General features: G+C 40.4%; 1 protein-coding gene across 1 annotated transcript in view; it reads right to left on the bottom strand.

Moving 5' to 3' along the window:
- The window catches only part of NR4A3 (nuclear receptor subfamily 4 group A member 3), a 75,190-nt gene that overhangs the window by 16,616 nt on the left and 37,055 nt on the right, over positions 1 to 21,519 (bottom strand). The window contains exons 5-7 of the mRNA XM_075212702.1: positions 21,248 to 21,420; positions 10,622 to 10,824; positions 8,946 to 9,124 (exon numbers count right to left, since the gene is read on the bottom strand). Coding sequence (XP_075068803.1) covers positions 8,946 to 9,124; positions 10,622 to 10,824; positions 21,248 to 21,420 — 555 coding nt within the window. The remainder of the gene's footprint in view (positions 1 to 8,945; positions 9,125 to 10,621; positions 10,825 to 21,247; positions 21,421 to 21,519) is intronic.

Raw genomic sequence — 21,519 nt, 5'->3', positions numbered from 1 at the left:
ATCATATCTAAAATTCTGGGCCTGGGGCTGGTTGTCATTATGGCAGGGGGAACCCACTCTGCGGGTTCCCTTGCTATAGTGCCACCAGCCCTGGCTGGCATAGACTAGTGCTGATTTTAGTAAGATCGTGGGAACCCCACGATTTCGGTAGGCAGGCAGCACTAGGGTTTATCTGATTAGGGAGGGGAGGAGCACACTTGTGGTGTTTTTTTAACCCCTTGCATGCCGGGTCAGGGGGCTGTATTGCCAGCACAAATTTTTAGGTGTCTTTTTTTGGAGGAGGGATTGCTTTATTATTTGTTTTTGCTTGATTAATGGAGACATTGTGACTGTTGACATTACTACTCTTGACAAATATAATGTCTACATTTTTAACGTGCAGACAGCATGGATGCGTCGACATTTACTGTTATCATTTCGGAGTTGACAGGATAAGTGCTGGTATATCCACCATTGGAAATTCATACACAACCCTTCCAACTACCTTTTTTGACACAGCTAATAATAATCAGACTGATTGGGCTAGTTTTAGGGCCACAAAGCTTTGATATCAGGTAATATTGTTGTCAATATTTCAGCATGTGTGGCCAGCTTTAAAGTCCATGGGCCCTGATTCAAACTCTGCATGATCCCTGAGCCTCATATTTCAGGAAGGATCACTTTAAACAGCGCACAAAGATCAGCACATTATACAGCCCCATTACATATATAGTCCAACATTAATATTATTATCAACAGGGTATCTCTTATAACAAGTCATTAATCAGTGGCAGACCCAAACACAAAATTAATATAAAATCCACTTCAGTACTAGCTAATGTGGTAAAATAATAAGGTAAAATAAATGGGAAGCTTTATATACAATGTAAATATTTTCATTGCTCAAAAATAGAAATACTAAGGACTAGATTTACTAAGCTGCGTGTTTGAAAAAGTGGGGCCTATAGCAACCAATCAGATTCTATCTTTCATTTATTTAGTGCTTTCTACAAAATGACAGCTAGAATCTGATTGGTTGCTATAGGCAACATCCCCACTTTTTCAAACCCGTAGCTTAGTAAATCTAGCCCTAAGAGTTCATGGACATCAAGTAATATACTCTATATATTAATTAAAGCTATTTTTTTTATATTATGCAATTAAATGCTAGAACATAAAGCTTACATTGTAGGCTACATTATATGATGCATTACATATTTCATATCAAAGTTTCCTACTTAATAAAGCATTGATATTCATTTTTCTCTTGAACTAGTTTTTAAAATCATATATATAACATTCATAGTATTTATAACTGTATAAGAAAATATAATATTTATTTTGTTATAATATACTTATATAATATTTGATTCACTAGAAACAATAAATTGAGACATATTTCTGGGCAGTATAGGTAGCTGCAAAATAGATGAGAATGATGAAAATAGTAAAATAATTGCTTTAAAGTCCTTCCTACTACCACTTTAGGACCCCCTCCATTAATTATATTAAAATGCTTGAGTTTTCTCCAAAATGACTGCTTATTATACCTTAAATCAATCATGAAAGCAAACAGACTTTGTGTCTGTCTTTATTATATGTGCCATTTTTATGTCTTTGGTCATTTTTTTTTACGTTTTATTATATTATTATTTGTAAGATATCTTATAAACAGGTGTACCCTGAACAAATGCACCTGTCCCATTGAAAGGTAATCCAGTAGAACCAGATGGATTTGGATAATCCCATGAATTCCAGAGGTTATGGGGAATACAAATTTGTACACGTTTTGTATACAATAAAGAGAATTGCTTTTCTGTGCTGTGCAATATGGGTAGGTTTCTCCAAATCAGGAAAGGCATTGGAGACATTGATATTCAATAGTGTTAAAAATGTAGTGGGTGAGTCAAATTAAAACAGCTAGGCAACGAGTGTTGACACAGTTATTTTATCTGCTGTGCAAAGGATTTTTTGTCCAATCCCACAGGAGTATATTAATCTCTCATACCCTCTATCATTCATGCAATAATCTTTCTAACCCTGCTTTCTAATGTTCTCCAATTAATGCAGTTTGTTAAAAACAAATAAAATAATAATGAAGGGGAAGGGCATTATTGTATGAATTAAAGGGAAATGATAAACTGCAAAGATGTTTATTGTGTTATTACCAGCAGACACACATGCTATTCTTTTCACATGGAGTCTATACATTTTACTTGGCCAGGTCAGCCCAATGTTCAGCAATTCCTTCAAGTTATCAGAACTAAGCTACCAAGAATATTTAGTTAAATGTTATTTGAAATCTAATACCGCCTGTCTTGCTCTGTGAACACTAATATTGTCCACATGACGCTACATTGCATATGATATTGGCCAACAGTTTGAAAACAACAGCATGTGTGGCTCAACAATGATCATGATATCCAAAAAAGATGCTATCAAAATCAATTATTATTGGAAAATTTTTTAAATATGGTGGAGAGATGGTGCTATTGGACTGTGTACGTTGTCTATTCTCGTCTCTCGGAACAACCGCAAACTAGAAGTATCCCTTGACTTGCTTGGAAGTGGGAAAATCTTCAGACCTGCACTTTGTGAATGTGTAAATGTCACATCAATCACCTTCCACTAGAACCATACCTTTCAGAAAAGGTTCCTATTTTTATCCTAGAACACTGAGTTTTGTTAGCATAAACTATAGCTTGCATTAATCATGAGAGCTGGAGCCATTGAGACTGTTTTTATTACAAAAGGCATTTCAAATAATAAAGCAAAAGAGCAAAAATCCCATCAATGTACTAAATGATTGTTATTACGCACAACTAAGGAAATAGAGACTTTTTGGAGCAAGAAAATTGAGCGTTGTATTTTATATCATAGTCTACAGATGTCAGGTTGAGAAGAGATAAAACAGGAGCATGGGAACAAAACAGTTGGGGCTCAGGATATATGCATTATACCCAACAATTACCACCATATGATTCCCCAATAATGACAAGTAAGAAATGGGCAGCACATCATACTTAAGATGACCAGAACAGAATATAAATTAAGTTCCACAATATAATGCAACTCCATGTCCACCACAAAATGTAACCCCATCACTTACAGCATTACTTGCCCAGGATCCTACAATGGGTCATGTACAGTTGTAGCAGTGGCTGGTATGCGTGCTGCTATTATTGCTGACATTAACATTGCTGCTAGTACTTCCAACAAATTCAAGCAGCCAAGTGAAATGTTTGCCTTTCAAAGTACTACCACCATGCCACCATTATGGTAGAGAATGCTGACATCTCACTCCTGCTGGTGCTACAAACCAGAAGCAGTATTCAATATAACAATATTAACAAAAGAGACATTATAAAGGCACAACACACAATATATTGCTTAAAATCACAAAGACTACATATATTGCTTCGAAGAGTTTCATCACGCCAATGTGGTCAGTAAAAAGTAACAAGATTAATGCAAGTTTAATGTTTAACCCTGGAAGACATCCATCAGGCAACATAATTAAAGCTGTCAGTCAATGCAGTTTGCTTCCTGCTTTTTGACTACCCCTAAAAGAAAACAGTACTGCACATAGTTCTTATTCTTGATATGCTGATAATTTACATGTGTATGAAAAAAGTACATTGTGCAAACAACATTACAAGGTAGAAGCAGCGTCGGACTGGGCCGCCGGTGGACCGGGAAATCCACCGGTAGGCCCTGATGGCAGATAGCTCCGCCCTCCTCCGTGGTGGGGCGGGGCTAAAAAAATGATTCTTGTGTCGGTGGGGGCCGGGAGCCAGGTGCCGCGCGGCCGGGTCAGCGTGGCAGTGGGTGGCTGGCCCCTCCTCAGGGACCAGTCACTTTCGCTAAACAGGAAACAGGAAGTAGCGTGCGTTCCACCGTGGAACGCACGTTACTTCCTGTTTTGCTTTTGATCGCACAGCAAGCATGTGAGATGCAGCAATAAGGTAAGTGTGAATGAAAGATGGCCCTGCTATTTGTGTGAGAGACAGGGGAGGGGGGCCTGCTATTTGTGTGAGAGACAGGGGAGGGGGGCCTGCTATTTGTGTGAGAGACAGGGGAGGGGGGCCCTGCTATACTGTGTGAGAGACAGGGGACGGGGGTGCCCTGCTATTTGTGTGAGAGACAGGGGAGGGGGGCCTGCTATTTGTGTGGGAGACAGGGGAGGGGGGCCTGCTATACTGTGTGAGAGACAGGGGAGGGGGGCCCTGCTATACTGTGTGAGAGACAGGGGAGGGGGGGCCTGCTATACTGTGTGAGAGACAGGGGACGGGGGTGCCCTGCTATTTGTGTGAGAGACAGGGGAGGGGGGCCTGCTATACTGTGTGAGAGACAGGGGAGGGGGGGCCTGCTATACTGTGTGAGAGACAGGGGAGGGGGGGCCTGCTATTTGTGTGAGTGACAGGGGAGGGGGGCCCTGCTATACTGTGTGAGAGACAGGGGAGGGGGGGCCTGCTATTTGTGTGAGTGACAGGGGAGGGGGGGCCTGCTATACTGTGTGAATGAAATGGGAGGGGGGGGCCACAATATGGTGTGAATGAAAGGAGTGTGGGCTGCTATAATGAGGGAATGTTTTTTTTAATATAATGTGTGATATGAGGGAAAGGAGTGGGGTTGCCTTAATAGTACATGGGTAGGAGATAGGCTATTAATTTAATGGTGGAGTTTAGGTGGGGGCTAATTATTTAATGGGAGCTATTTTATTTGTGGGGTGATGGTGGGGCAATTTAATTTATTTTGGTGGGCTATTTAATTTAAGAGTGGGGCCTATTAAATTAAGATGGGGTGACAGACCTTTAATTTAATCCTGGGGTGGTTTAGGTGCTATTGATTGAATGTGGGGCTGAGTTTGAGGAGCACGAGGTCTATTTATTAAATGTGAATATGAATTATTTAATGGCAGTGCCTGTTGTGGGAAATAGGTATATGTATTATATGTAAATGATATTCATTTATTGCTGGGGCTGTTTGGAGGGAGGGAAATAGGTTTATTTATTAAGTGAGAATACTCTATCTTTAATGTTGGGGCTGGAGGAAGGCCTAAGTATTAATTGTGGGTGCTATAGATTTTACGCCGGGGCTGGTTGGAATTTTCTAAATGTACCCATTTTTTTTTCAAAATAGGGCACCCAACATTCCGGGATCCAGACAAGTCGCAACTTAAGAAACCAGCAGCCACAGGTGGTGACAAGAACAGGTAGGACAGTCTGTCAAATGTTCTGATTCTAGTGGGACAATCCAGATTTTTGGTGACTGTTCTACCCAATCTAAGGGGGAGGTCAAGACTGTGTACTCTTTATATACACACTGCATTCTTTATATACTACACTATGATGCTAGCTGTCCTTCATGGGCTGACCACTCCCCCCTCTAGTGTCAGGCCACGCCTCTATGATGCTGGCCACACCCCCTCTGGTGGGCCCCTAGCTTTGCAGTCCCCCGGTGGGCCCTTCATGCCCCAGTCCGACACTGGGTAGAAGTACTATAAAGCTACAACAAATTGTAGCAAGATAGTTAAAAACAAATAAAAGAGTAATGCATTTTATAAATATTAAATTGAAAGAACTTATGGCTAAAACAATTTGCTATAACAGTAATATCAACTGGACTGGTAGTCACATACAGTATGCACAATCTGTGTGTTAGTCACCTGAAGGGAATACAAAACAGTCAGTATTGAAAAGTAGACAACTTAACTATATATTTCAATTATGGATACTGTATGAGGCCAATAAGCAGGGGACCAAGAGAAACCTTTGAAGATGGACAAGTATTCACCAGCAAGTGAAAACACAACAGAGGTAAATGCACTGGTCTTAATATTTCTTGCAATTTGAATATTGCTGAAGAAGACAAAACATACAGACAAATATCCCTCCCCTTTATTGTAACACAAAAGGGGTATAAAAGAATAAAGTATAAAATACATGGACTGTGCCTCTGATATAAAAAGTTGGATATGTAAACTTTGTTTCATAGAATGGTGTTGTCTGGCGCTGTCCCCACTGTTCCCCTGTGAAGCAGGGACGGCCGCCTGATAGTTCCGCCCGGGGGGGTCCTGCTGCTAAGCAACAGGCACGCAGCGTCCCCGGCCGTCCTCGCGCCTTTGGGCGCAGGTGCACTGACACGTCCTGTTGCTAGGCAACGGGATGCTTCCTTGTCTGTCTCTGCGGTAAGCTTCTCCTATCACAGCTTGGCTGCCTCTATTTAAACCTGGCTCTGACAAAATTAGGGTACCAGAGTATCAGGTCTCCTATTCTCCAGTGTTATTGTATGTTCCTGCTCCTGTTTTGGTTCTGACCCGGCTTCCCTGACTTCTCTTCTGGATTGTGCCTGTTTGCCTGTGTTGTGACCTTGGCTTGTCGACCATTCTTCTGGATTCTGCTACTAGTCTTATCCTTGTGACCTTGGCCTGTCTGACTTCTCTGTGGATCTCCCTTCGGTACTGCCTGTTCCTGTTTGGTTTCTGACCCGGACCGTTCTGACTACTCTCAGTCACTACTCTGGTAACTTTCTAGGAGGACCGCGACCTGCGTATGCTGTGCAGCGAAGCCCAAACCTCCTTGCGGGGGTCCCTGGTGAACACCAGGCGTATGTTGGACTCCGCACCTCCTGGTTCAGTGGCGATAATACCAGTTAGTGGTTTCTGAGCATCTGTAGTTCACAGCTCTCCTTGAAGTTTGTCAGTACAGCGCTCCTCAAAGCTTGACAGGTGTGTTTGATATCAGTTTCATAGGAGCCTTCCATTCCTCTCCTCACATACATCATGACACTGCCCATGCAGTTCTGTCCTCACTGTCACAATCAGATCACTGCTATCTCTATAAGACACTCATATTACACTCATATGCAGCTGCTGTGAATATTCTTATGAATTCATTTGATTCAGGTTGTTCTATCACTGAACATTTGAAACCTGAGGACATCATGGTGGAAAAGTCATTTTTGGAGTAAACCCATCACAACCACCCACAAAGCATATATGTCAATATGAACATAGCAGGATCTTATCCCTATATGTCATGAAACTCTTGTTATACATTTATCAAAAAAGGATATCTAGAAACATTCCAACAAGAGTTAATTAATACTTAATTTAATACTTCATTTCTGTAAAAAAATGTAGTTTATGTAAACCAATACCAATGTGGGCTCCTTTATATGTGCAAAAGAAAGTGATCTATGATAGTAAGAATTAAGGATCATAAGAATAATGAGCCCCATGTAGAGTTAGGCTTACACCAACTGTGTCTCAGTTATGATGGCAAGTGGTAAATGATATACGAACACTGCAACATAGAGGTGATAAGAATACATTTCCGTTACAAATATAGACTACGTTGTTTAATTCAATTTTTCCAAATGGTTTAAATGAAGCTGTGGATTTAAAAAAAACCAAAAAAACGGTGTTTCATAATCAAAACTGACATTTTGTGTTCAGATTAGGTGACTAATACACACATTTTGCATACGTACCAGTCAAACTAATATGTTTTCATGGTAAATTGTTTTTGCCATAAGCTCTTTAAAATTGATGTTATAATTTTTTTACACTGTGAACTGTTTGCAACTGCCTCACAATGATTTATTGTAGCTCTAAAGTAATGCTACATTCAAGATGCTGTTTGATGAAAAATTTACCTATTTCATACAACATGTCAGTTGTCAGGATTACAGGAATAGGAATTATGTGCAGTATTGTTTTCTTCTACAATCAGGAGTAGACAGAGAGTAGTTCCCCTGGGACTTTGATTGACAGATGTAATTATCCTGCTTGATGTACTCCTTCCAGGGTCACAGGGCATTGGACGTGTATTTAATCTTGTTACTTTGTACCGATCACATTGACATGATAAAGCTCTTTAGAGTGAAACATTATGTCTTTGTGTTTTAAATATATTTAAATATATAGATTTGTAAGCTTACGTGCAGGACTCTCATAACTTTTTGTTTGTCAATACCCAGTTTTATTACTGTATATGTTCACAATCGTAAAGCACTTTGGAGTATGCTGGCGCTATTTAAATAAATTTTAATACATAAATGGTAGTAAATTATATGTTGTGCCATTCTAACATCTCCTCTACTTGTTTTAATCCTATACATGCCCCTTCATTTATTATGCAAATGGTGTACTACTTCAATAAAAACAGTTGTAAGTTATGTACCCCCTCCATCACCCCAAAAAGCTAGAAGAAAATCTTTCAAAGGGACTTTATGACTTATATCAAGAGTTAATCACAACTTAAGCTATATCAAAAAGATGGACAGAGAAAGAAGAAAAAAATGGGGAAGGAAGCTATTTGTATGGTAAAAAATGTTATGTCCAAGGAAGGTTTATCTGAATATCTGGTTTATTATTTACTGTTTTGTCTTAGTGACTACTTTCACTCACATAAAACCACACAAGTTTGTAGCATTGTCTGGCTCTACAAATATGTGACACAAGACACATGGTCAGAGCTCATTCTACATGCTTCAACCATGAGGCTGCAGTTAGGAACAAATCTAGTTAAAGGGTGAACATTTGCTCCTGGTCAAACCCTGTTGCGATGCACATGGTGCAAATGGCTTTTTTACATGCTAGGAAAAAAACTGTCCGTACCTGCATGTTGCACACACAAAAACTGGATAGCTTAACTTTTACTCTGCATTTTAGAGGTGAGCTTGGACATGCCCAATGCCAACTCTAAATACTATATGTCTGCATAGTTTAAATTTGCCCCACCTTGGCAAAATTCTACATTCTAGATGGATGTTCTCCTAACTCAAAATGAGTCCTTATAAGTATTCAATTGAAGTGGAGGGAATTTCATTATCCCTACGTACATAATCTCCTACTGGAATATCCTAATTCACAGTCCTCCAGCAAATGAGTCTAAGAGGGATGAACTACCAAGTGAATTACATTTTTGTGGCAAACACTTTTATTTATGTATGCTACTTACCAGTAAGAAGACACACAGCTGAAAGGCAAGCTAATGTTGAAACATCAAGGTCAAGGCTCTGTAAATGTGATGAAAAATTTCTAATTGAATCCAACCATTCTCCAAATCCACGAAGGCACTGAAGTCTATGCAGCACAAGTCCATTACAAAACACATATTCATCTGCAGCAACATTTGACCTATATATAAATAAAATAGTAAGTAAAACAGTAAAAAAAGAAATACATTTTCACTTAATAATTAAAAAACATCTGTCCAGATTGTGCTGCAGTATATTTTAGTATTTTCCAAAATCCAAATAAAACTAGAATTTAAATATAAGTGACCCCATCTATACCAATGATCACAATAAGATAAAACCTAATATATCTAAAAAAAATTACAAGTATAATTTCAAGCAATATTTTAAACCACAAATTCATGATAAATAAAAGGTAAACCATTCTTTCTAATAATTAAAAAAAAATATCCTCTAGGTTTCATGTAACAAGTATAGTCACAATACTTGTTAAACAGGCCTTCGCTAGCAGTGTTTTGCCAGAAGTGACTTCTTTTAAGTATTGGGTGAAAAAAAAGCACTATAGTCGGCAGAATTCCAGTTTTCACCCATAACATGGCTTTTTGTTTTTTCCATAAATATGCCCCTTTATCATAAAAAAAATAGACTATATGAATAAATTGACTTATCTGATTATCACCTCTAAATAAAAAAGCACACTCGCAACACTAATATAGAAACACATTTTAAAGACTACTTTAAATGTATTTTTAATATATTACAATATTTGTCATTTTGCTTTTGGTTGCAAATGTTTACAAATAAAATTCTAACATTGGAAAATACAATTTAAATAAAAATTAACTAAAAGATAAACTGTTTCACAGTTTGACACTCTAATTTTTATTATGCTAACACACAGAACATTAAGGGCTTATTTCAATATAAAAGTTGGGAAAATTATTAAAAATGCATTTTTCAAATACTTTTGTTTTTTTAGCAATACCATCTAGTGTACTGGTAGTAAATATTAGCACATGAAAAATAGAGCGTGCTGCATTGTTTAAAAAAAAAACTCATGGTAAGAAAAGGAAAAGCACTTCCTGTCGGCAAAGGTGTCCTTTGAACCCAACTCTCTTCTGATGCTTTTCCAAGTGACATTAAAGCGAGAGAGCCAGCAGTTGAGTGTTGAGGGGAGTGTGAGAGGAGTTGGAAGCATTGCTATGAGTTGTGTTGAGGGCCTAGGAGATGCAGCCAAGCTGGGTGCTGTCAGCCTGACTTACTACAAAGATGAGTGCTAAGAACGTGAATGTCTACTTTGAGAGGCATCCTATCAGGTGAGTATGTGGAGACTGTCCATCCATCATAGTACTGAGACTGGAAGCACACTAGAGCCCCTGGAGTGATGTGAAAGCAAGGCAAGTGAAGTGATCCTGGTAGCTTAGACTCAGGAGAGTAACAGGCAGAAGGGGCATATTTATAAACAGACGAAGAGCTCTATTGTCAGTTATAACGTCTCATTATCATCACCCAACATATGAAAGGGGCTACCACCATCACATATTTCTGAAAACAAAGAATTATTGTAATTCAATAGTATGTATATTTTTAAATAAATTCAAATCTATTTTTAGCCCTTTTTTATTAGGAAGAAAAGACTGATGAAGAAGGTGATTACCTAATTGAAAGCCTTAATACAAAAAGGTCCAGAAATGTTGTTTCAATCAATAACGCCTGATCGTCTTTTGGAAGTTCTGCAAATCCAGGAAGTTTTTCAGCCCATTTTTTAGAGATTTCAATGGAGATAGTAAGAAGACTGTAGAATTGTTGAATACATTCTGTATCTGTGCCTGCAGCAGCCTGGTCAGTATCAGCAGAGTACTATGCAGACAACCAAATAAACAAATAGAAATAAGTTATTTGCAAAAAAAACCGTATTGATCTATAACCTGTTTAATTTAACTTTATTTCATATATTAGAGTAATAGCAAAATAAAATGTAAAATACCTCAAAATGTGCTTTTAAAATATTGCCTAGCAACAGCTGCTTTCAGACAAATTCTTATTTAATATCATAAAGACTTTAGTGGGTGACAGGTGTAATTTAATCTCAATTCCATTGATAAATTACATAACACAGCAATTGGTCCCTAGGCTAAATTGATAGTCAATATGCAGCACACAAACTTTACTGAAAGAGTATATGCAGCGTGGACGCAACAGGAATCTTACTCTTTCCATGCTTTATTAATTTTCACAGTCCTTTAATAATTCGACCCCTGACAATAGGAACCAGTGTTAATTATTGTATACTCTCTTTGCTTTCTGTTCATTGTATTGTGAACATCAGGGAGGTCAACCGCAGGGTTAAAACCAGCAAGTAAAAAAATCTGAAGTGATTAAGTAACTGAGAAGGACTACAATTTTTGGTAAAGAATTATTCTGACTGGTCCTAACACTCAGAACTGGAAAAATTAATATAGCATTTGAAAATAAAACAAAGCGATCTATTTATGCACAAGCGGCGATAATAATAACTATTTTGCCCTTGTTGCATATAAATAAATGGTAATAATAATAATAATAATAATAATAATAATAATATAGGAAAGCCCTATAGCTGATGAAAACACCCTTTTTGCCGGTCATAGGGATTTTCACTCCCTAAGTAATTTAAGCTCCTAAATTGTAACATATGAGCAATTTCAGCTTGACCAATGTCAGTTTTAAATTCAAATACAAGAAGTTCTAAAACAATTGTTTTTAGAAAAAAACATTTGTTTTTAAACTTGAATTCATAATGCAAATTTACAAATTTAGCTTTACTAGGTTTAGTTCAAATAGACCAAACATTGTTTTGTTCTAACCAGACTATGAAATAAGCCTCATTCACATTTTAGAATAAGATCAGTTTTAAGAAAATCAATGATCGGCACTCACGTTGCCTGCTAACATTAGAGGGATTCAATACTTGTTGTGACTAGAGACGTCACGAGACAGCTAGATAAGTTATTTTAAGTGTATTAGTATTCTTATATAAGTAGGATTTTACAATGTGGGTTTCCTAAAATATGGATTTATTTTTTAAAACTTATGCAAACATTACTGAGAAAGTTACAGGTGTATACAAATTTCAGAACTATGATTTTGCGGTAATGCAAATCTTTTAAAAGAAAAGAAAATTATTGAAATAAAAATATTACAACTAGACAACTACATTTGAAAATTTAGGATAAAATGCACTATTCAGTTTAACCATGACTTTCCACTACAGATTTGTTAAAAAGTAAAATGCAGAGGAATATTTATTCCCTGCTCCACCCAAACTGCAAAACTCATATTTCTCATTGTTTACTTAATGGCTCTTCAACTTTAGGGCATTTGCACTGCCCTTCTAAGTAGCCTTGAAAAGATAGCAGCTTTCAGGAAGTGTATAGAGCTGTGCATGCTGGATGGCTTTGAAATGAAAGCACTTATTTTGACGCTCAATCCATAAGGATAATTCAGTAATTTGTACAATATGCTGAAAAAGGTTATTGATATGGACTTTGCAATCTTAGCTGCATCTTTCTCAAACTTCTCAGCTTTTACTGTTGTATAGCAGATGCTGAGAGAGATTAGTAAACTGTATAACTGGTGCGTTCTGACTTCAGATCCATTAAAATGTATTATAAGGGGAATATTGTACCCCCTTACTGTATAATGTAATGGAATTATAGGTTACCAAGGAGTTTTTTGACCATATAAAGGTTATGGAACGCTAAGATCACTTTTACTACAGGTTTTATTACAGTAGAGGTCAATTATTTCTTATAATATACAATTCTCAATTTGGAAGAAGACAAGTTAGTAACTCTCATATGTATGTAGGTGTGTTTTCCATTCCAGACAATGCTGTCCATCATGAAACACTTTCAAAATGAGTTAAGTGACATCACTAAGCAACAACTATAGGTGATGACATCATTACTTCTTGAATACAAGGATATATGTTACAGATGTTTCTACATATATTAGTGTCACATGTGTATTGTATATTTATTTTATTATTACCATTATTTATATTTGTGAAGTTAAATCATAATAAAGCAGTGATAGACAGGACAGCAGTTTTGGGTTGCCTGCTCCTACTATCCCAAATCATTTATTTCACAGACACTCCCATATGCACAATACACAATCCCCATCCAAACTGCACAGATTTGAAGACTTAATGTGAACCCACTGTGCTACTAGCAATTGGTCTCCAGGACAAATTTGTTATATATCCCACTCTCTTATGGGTGGCAGCAATATACTTTCTGTTATGCTTGAGACAGTGGATAGCATTACATTTTGGACCATTGAATGATTTGTCTCAAGCAAGGCCGGACTGGCCATCTGGCACTTCTGGTAAATGCCAGAAGGGCCGATGGCAGTGTGGGCCGGTCCGGTCCCTGTGATACCCAGATTAAATTATTTTTTTTATTTTTTTTATTTGTGTGTAGCCGTCATGACGTGTGACGTCATGACGGCTCTGTGCGCTGGCCCGGCTCCCGCGTAGGACTAGCTGCAATGGAGGCAGCTGTCAGTGCTTTGGTAAGTGTAGAGAATATGTGTGCAGGGAGGGGGAGGAGACAAACGGAATATGTGTGCAGGGAGGGGGGGAGACATACGCAGTATGTGTGCAGGGAGGGGGGGGAGACAAACGGAATATGTGTGCAGGGAGGGGGGGGAGACAAACGCAGTATGTGTGCAGGGAGGTGGGGGAGACAAACGGAATATGTATGGAAGGAGGGGGGGAGACAAACGGAATATGTGTGCAGGGAGGGGGTGGAGACAAACGCAGTATGTGTGCAGGGAGAGGGGGGAGACATACGCAGTATGTGTGCAGGGAGGGGGGGAGACAAACGGAATATGTGTGCAGGGAGGGGGGGGAGACAAACGGAATATGTGTGGAGGGGGGGAGACAAAAGAAGTATGTGTGCAGGGAGGGGGGTGGAGACAAACGCAGTATGTGTGCAGGGAGGGGGGGGGAGACAAACGCAGTATGTGTGCAGGGAGGGGGGGGGACAAACGGAATATGTGTGGAGGGGTTGGGAGACAAAAGAAGTATGTGTGCAGGGAGGGGGGTGGAGACAAACGCAGTATGTGTGCAGGGACGGGGTTGGAGACAAAGGCAGTATGTGTACAGGGAGGGGGGAGACAAACGGAATATGTGTGGAGAGGGGGGAGACAAACGCAGTATGTGTGCAGGGAGGGGGGGGAGACAAATGGAATATGTGTGAAGGGAGGGGGGGAGACATACGCAGTATGTGTGCAGGGAGGGGGGGAGACAAACGGAATATGTGTGCAGGGAGGGGGGGGAGACAAACGCAGTATGTGTGCAGGGAGGTGGGGGAGACAAACGGAATATGTATGCAAGGAGGGGGGGAGACAAACGGAATATGTGTGCAGGGAGGGGGGGGAGACAAACGCAGTATGTGTGCAGGGAGAGGGGGGAGACATACGCAGTATGTGTGCAGGGAGGGGGGGAGACAAACGGAATATGTGTGCAGGGAGGGGGGGGAGACAAACGGAATATGTGTGGAGGGGGGGAGACAAAAGAAGTATGTGTGCAGGGAGGGGGGTGGAGACAAACGCAGTATGTGTGCAGGGAGGGGGGGGGAGACAAACGCAGTATGTGTGCAGGGAGGGGGGGGGACAAACGGAATATGTGTGGAGGGGTTGGGAGACAAAAGAAGTATGTGTGCAGGGAGGGGGGTGGAGACAAACGCAGTATGTGTGCAGGGACGGGGTTGGAGACAAAGGCAGTATGTGTACAGGGAGGGGGGAGACAAACGGAATATGTGTGGAGAGGGGGGAGACAAACGCAGTATGTGTGCAGGGAGGGGGGGAGACAAATGGAATATGTGTGAAGGGAGGGGTGGGGAGACAAACGCAGTATGTGTGCAGGGAGGGGGGGTAGACAAACAGAATATGTGTGGGGGGGAGACAAATGCAGTATGTGTGCAGGGAGGGGGGGGGAGACAAACGCAGTATGTGTGCAGGGAGGGGGGGAGACAAACGGAATATGTGTGGAGGGGGGAGACAAAAGAAGTATGTGTGCAGGGAGGGGGGTGGAGACAAATGCAGTATGTGTGCAGGGAGGGGGGGGGAGACAAACGCAGTATGTGTGCAGGGAGGGGGGGGGACAAACGGAATATGTGTGGAGGGGTTGGGAGACAAAAGAAGTATGTGTGCAGGGAGGGGGGTGGAGACAAACGCAGTATGTGTGCAGGGACGGGGTTGGAGACAAAGGCAGTATGTGTACAGGGAGGGGGGAGACAAACGGAATATGTGTGGAGAGGGGGGAGACAAACGCAGTATGTGTGCAGGGAGGGGGGGGAGACAAATGGAATATGTGTGAAGGGAGGGGTGGGGAGACAAACGCAGTATGTGTGCAGGGAGGGGGGGTAGACAAACAGAATATGTGTGGGGGGGAGACAAATGCAGTATGTGTGCAGGGAGGGGGGGGGAGACAAACGGAATATGTGTGGAGGGGGGAGACAAACGCAGTATGTGTGCAGGGAGGGGGGGGAGACAAACAGAATGTGTGTGCAGGGAGGGGGGGAGACAAACGCAGTATGTGTGCAGGGAGGGGGGGGAGACAAACGCAGTATGTGTGCAGGGAGGGGGGGAGATAAACGGAATATGTGTGGAGGGGGGGAGACAAACGCAGTATGTGTGCAGGGAGGGGGGGACAAACGCAGTATGTGTGCAGGGAGGGGGGGAGACAAACGGAATATGTGTGCAGGGATGGGGGGGAGACAAACGCAGTATGTGTGCAGGGAGGGGGGGAGACAAATGCAGTATGTGTGCAGGGAGGGGGGGGAGACAAACGCAATATGTGTGCAGGAAGGGGAGAGAAACGGAATATGTGTGCAGGGGGGGAGAGAAACGGTATATGTGTGCAGGGGGAGGGAGAGGGGCAATAAATGTCTGCGGGGGGGGAGAGGGGCAATAAATGTCTGCGAGGGCGGAAAGGGGGTGATTGAAAATGTCTGCAGGGGGGGGGGCAATGGCTGTAGAAGGGGGAAAATAAAAATTGCCAATGTGTGTGGGGGACAGTATATGACTATAGTGTGTGTGGGGGACAGTTTATGACTATAATGTGTGCTATTAAGTGAATGTGGAACTCTTTGGGTAAAATGAGGTCTAATTATTAAATGTGATTATGAATTATTTAATGCCTGGGATGTTTGTGGGAAATGGTTATTTTTATTAAACATAAATGCTATTTAATTTCTTGCTGAGGTTGTTTGGAGGGAGGGAAATAGATTTATTTATTAAATTGGAATACTATTATTTTAATGTTGGGGCTGAAGTGAGGACTAATTTTATAACGTGGGTGCTATATTGAGTTAACACCGGTGCTGTTTGGAGTTTTCTAACTTTCATGTACCCATTTTTTTCCAAATAGGGCCCCCAACATTCCAGGATCCAGACAAGCAGCAACTGATCTAAAGACACTAGGAGCCACAAGTGGTGACAATGACAAGACAGGTAAGAGAGAGCAGGACAGTCTGCCAACTGTCCTGAATTTGGTGGGTGACTGTCCTGCTTAGTCAGGATTTGGTCTGACTGCAAGGACAATTGGGAGGTATGTCCTACTTCACATTGTACTGCTTGTGAAGGCAGAACTGTGTGCACCTAACAGTAGTGCTCACAGTATTGCCTATGTATTTGTTGAAAATGTGTCTAATAACCATATTACATAATAGGAGCCCCCTGTCTTAAGTGCCTAGGGCCCCCTGAGACTAAGTCCAGCTCTGGTTAGCCGGAGGGAGTGGATAGCTACTCCCAGTTCCCGGACAGGACACAGCCTGCAGAGCAAGCCGAGGAGCTCTAAGTCTCATGAGATTTATTAATCTTGTGAGACTAAGAGTTTCCCTGCTCACTCTACAGGACGTTCCCACTCTGATGGATGTCAGCAGCATCAGAAGCATAGATAAGTACAGTGGACTGGGGGTGTTGTAATGTGCTTCTAGGGTGGAGGGGTGGCATGATAGGGAGGGCCTGATAAATGTAATGTTTTATTATAATGTATGTAATGTATGTATCAATGCCCCATGTTGACCACGCCCCCTGCACAATGTGGCCACGCCCTTAGCGGCACCCAGTTTTTTCATGCTCATCAACAGAGATGGGCCTGTATGCTTGAAATGCCATGGCTGATTTTTAGTCCCAGTCCGGCCCTGGTCTCAAGAGTGGTCTTTGAGCATGGGCAGCGCATGTGTGCCCACATACACTATACAGACATCCACACACCGATGTGTTGTAGGCAAAAAGGAGGAAGAAAGACCTACCATTAGGATTAAATGGGACATGATCTGCTACAACCAAAAAACTAGAAAAAGCCACTAGAAATGGGTAGATCAATAGAGAGAGCCATCAAGATGTGGTTCTAGGGTTATCCTGGAATGTCAAAGAGACATTAGAAGTCTTGCAGGACCTTGTTTAATATTTCCAAAATGCTGGTCACTATTAATTCCAATTAATCATTTCTAAGGTTTTCTTTATCCCAGGATGTCTAGCACATTTGAAATTGTTGCCCCATGAGTGTTGTCTAATCAGAAGGCAAGGATCTGGAATTGGTTAACTACGTGGGGGCGTTATTTCTATGACTCAGATTCATTGTAAAATGAACATGTGTTTTAGACTCAAGACGAAAAGTAAAAAAAAAATAAGTGCAAAAAGAAGAGTGTGCAGCATGCAGGAAAGTGACATAAAATGTTGCTCATTCTACAATATGCTTTCACTCATCTAATGCGAGATTCACAGCCTAAGTGTACTGGTCTACTATGTTTTTCTCTGCAGGAAGAAATGTTTTAGAAAAGAAGCCACAAGACTTGGTGCTTAGAGAACATTGTTCCATCTTCAAAGAAGAAGGGTTTAAGTTGGAAGGGCAAAAGGTGATCCAGATAGTGTAATAGAGCATAGAGAAAGCTAATTTTAAGGAGAGAAAAGCAAAGGTGGCTTCAGGCGGCCACTTATCTTAGTTTGTTCTTTTCTCCATAAGAGCGTTATTAGAAGCAATCAGGAAACACAATCTTCTTTTAGTGGCGCTATATAAATAAATGGTGATGATGATGATAATGTCCATACTGGGTATTAAAAGCTGTCCTCTACTCATCTCTTAACCCAGATTAAATTATAACATCCCTATGACTCAAGATTAGTAAATAGAATATCCACAGATGCAATAAATGGATAATGGTAATGGTATTTGTTAGTTATTTAGTTGAATCATTGGTAGCCAATGCAGAGTCTTAGAGTATGGTTCTTCTCAACAAAGAAAAAGCCTGCAGCAGCAGGAGAGGAGAATGAAACTTCTGTCTTGGTTTTCCTTAATGTATTCAGAGATCCCCTTGGTTTCAGGTATTAATTACAGATATACTCAACCCCCAAGTGGAGAGGTGCCAGGCATGAGGTCAAAGGCACAAATGGATGAACGCTGCCAAGCTCTCACATTGCATTTAGAAAATACATCATAGCACTGGGATTAATAAGTGCGAAGAGCCAAGAGAATTTTTATAAATGCCATAGGCAGAGGCGAATTGTGAACATCTTTCTCCAGACTAGAGAGGCTTTGCAAGAAATGTGTTGTTTGGTCCTGTTTCTTTGATGCTTCTTTACACAGTCAGTATTCTAGAGTAGAGGCCAGTAGTGGAGTATCAGCAAGGTCAATGACCTGAACAAGCTGTAACGAGTTGTCTTAAATGGGAACACGCAGTTCTGGCTAGAGCTGAGGCGCAAAGTCTAATGGGATTTTTCACAAGGGACCCCTGCAAGAGAGTGATGGGCTTTACTTGCTTGTGATCCCCAAAACTAACATAGTTAGGCAGCAGCGACATTACGTAGGCATAAGCCTGTAATTGTAGTTGATTTATAGACCATGGATGGAATAGATAGCATTGTACAGATATAAGAAGCTGGGTAAAGCTGACAAGCAAATGTTTAGCGTCAAGAACAATCAGATAGCATAATGCTTAAACATAACAAATGCAAACAGAACCTATTGTTTGGCACCAGATAACGGTCTAAGCGAGTTTAAATAGAAAGAATCTGGCATCACGGGCTTTTATCCAAATGTGCAGTCACTCTTCACATGGAACGACTAAATGGTAGTAACTATATAATAAGCATGTATTCAGGCAAGATAATAATAGATGTTCTAGATATAACTCTGTCACAAGCCAGACCTTGCAGTATATTTTCCGGTGTCTGGTGATCTCCACCCTTTCTTCAAGGCGGCACCACAGGATGGCTCCTTCCAGGGCACTGCTGATGTAATTTGGTAATGGCGGCAACCATCTTGGTTTTCAGGCATGCACACTCACACCCGTTCCTTATAAGCCATTTCACCCGTTCCTACTAGCTGCTGCCATCCTTCCTTCTAATAAATCCTAAACTATTTAAAGCACCTGAGACTTATATGGTGCCAGATTATTAAGTATATGCCTGCTCTGCTTGCTGACGGTTTGGCTCTGAAGTTTCTGGTAATATCATATGTTCCAGTGTGTTCCTGGTAATATAATCTACTTTGATGTATCCCTGCTATCATAAACAGTCTGGTATATTCCTGGTTTTGTCACCAATACGATGTATTGCTGGTATCATCACCAATCCCATGTACTGCTGGTATCTTCATCCATCCAATATATTCCTGGCATCCTCATCTAGCCAATGTATCTTATATTCACTTCCCTTGCTGGTCGCGTCTGGTACCTGTACAGAGACCAGCGATTTGCATGGGGATAGCAGCAAAGACCATACCTCCTTGCAGAAGAAACTGGTGAACACCTTGCTCACATTAGACTCAACACTTTCACTAAAGGTAGCATCACACTAGACTGACTGTTTGAGTCTGCAATTCTTGTGTGTCCCTGACAAAGTCTGTATATTATACTTGCCACCAGAAGTTGCTTAGCATATCAGACTTGTATTGTACCTGGCACCAGATATGGCTCAAGTTTTGGATTTGGCTCATAGATTTTGGACATATTTGCCAAGACCTTCTCATACTGTAAGTATCTCAGAACTCTTTGTACTAAACTGGGGCCAAACCAGGAAGCTGCAGTGCAGGCATATGCAGTCAGCTCTGGTACAGTAAACATATAGAAGGGCACCTCTGCTTTTCTTTGCTTAAAAAAATCTTTCTCTACTGCTCTGAGGAAAAGAGGGAAACATGTTATTATTTGCATCAATAGCATCAATGTGGCTCAGAAGTGGGGTCGGTATAATGTGGCTGACAATAGTAATCAATGAGAAACTGCATAAACATTTAAAATCAAAACACATTTGTTTAATTTTGATTTGGTACAAATTGCTGTGTCAGGTGGTCACAAGATTTTAAAACTGTACCAAAACAAGAAATATAGGGCACAGTATATGTAGCATAACGTAGGTTGACTGAGACAAAAAATTTTTTTGGTGTACTGTCAAAGAAGGAAAATTATATTGAGGTATTGTGAAGTAAAAAAAATAAAATTACGTAGTAGTTTTTAATGTTTTTAAATAATAAAATGTTTTAGAAAAACAGACTTTTTGATTTACCCTTCCTTCTTTGTAGGAAATTTCCCACCTCTGAAATAAAACAGATAAGCAGACACACTTGGTGCACATTTTCACTTGCACACAAGCCAATAGGCACAGACACAGTTCTTTACATATGTTTAACTTTCAATCTTGCACCGCGCAATTGTCAGGTCTCTTTGCCAGTTCACAGAAGACATGCAAATTGTATCTATAGTCATTCACTGATTCAATACTGCAATGGTTTAAAGTGTATGTCTACCTTTGACACGTTTAGCATAAACCCATCTTCCCCTTACTAGCATTCACGTTTTTAATAGGATCTCTGCAGCTATTGAAAATTGGAATTCCAGTTTTATTATTCATTGTAAATTTTGAAAGGGGATTGTCTCATGACACAACAGCAGTTGTTTAGATTATGTGTTGCTCCCAAATGTAAACTTTTTTTTTTAATCATATTGAAAATAATTTATTATCAATGGATTCCTGATTTATAGGATATAATTTATATTTGATCAAATGTTTGCATTGTCTGCAGAGACAAAAAAGAAAATCTGAAGGGTTACATTTAACCCAGTTGTTTAATATAAGATTAATCACAGGAAAAGTGAGAGGTAATAAATGTATTGTTAGATATTTGGCTCCTTTAATTAGTATCCATTTATTAAGCTTTCCCTCACTCTTCAATGAGTTTAACATTTTATCTGAATGCACTTTTTACTTCTGTTAGGGAATTACTGATACATACTGTAGAGTAGTCAAGGTCCCTGGGTGTAGAGTCAACAATCGCATGAACCAACGCATCCAACATACTGACTGGAGGAGATGGCAGAGTCGAATGAGATGATTCTTGTTGAGAGGGGCTCTTTGGTTTTGAAGGCAGTCTTCCTCTTCTTCCTTTAAGACTATCTGTTCTTACCACTAAATGAATTAATAAAATATACCACAATCAAACATATTTGCTGTAATAAAAACATAACTTGTACGTTTTAATATAAAATATGTTTGGCTAAGATGTTT

The sequence above is a fragment of the Mixophyes fleayi genome, chromosome 5, assembly GCF_038048845.1.
Source record: "Mixophyes fleayi isolate aMixFle1 chromosome 5, aMixFle1.hap1, whole genome shotgun sequence".
Lineage (NCBI taxonomy): Eukaryota > Metazoa > Chordata > Amphibia > Anura > Limnodynastidae > Mixophyes > Mixophyes fleayi.
The sequence above is the reverse complement of the archived record's forward strand: the minus strand, read 5'-3'. Positions and strand labels throughout refer to the sequence as shown.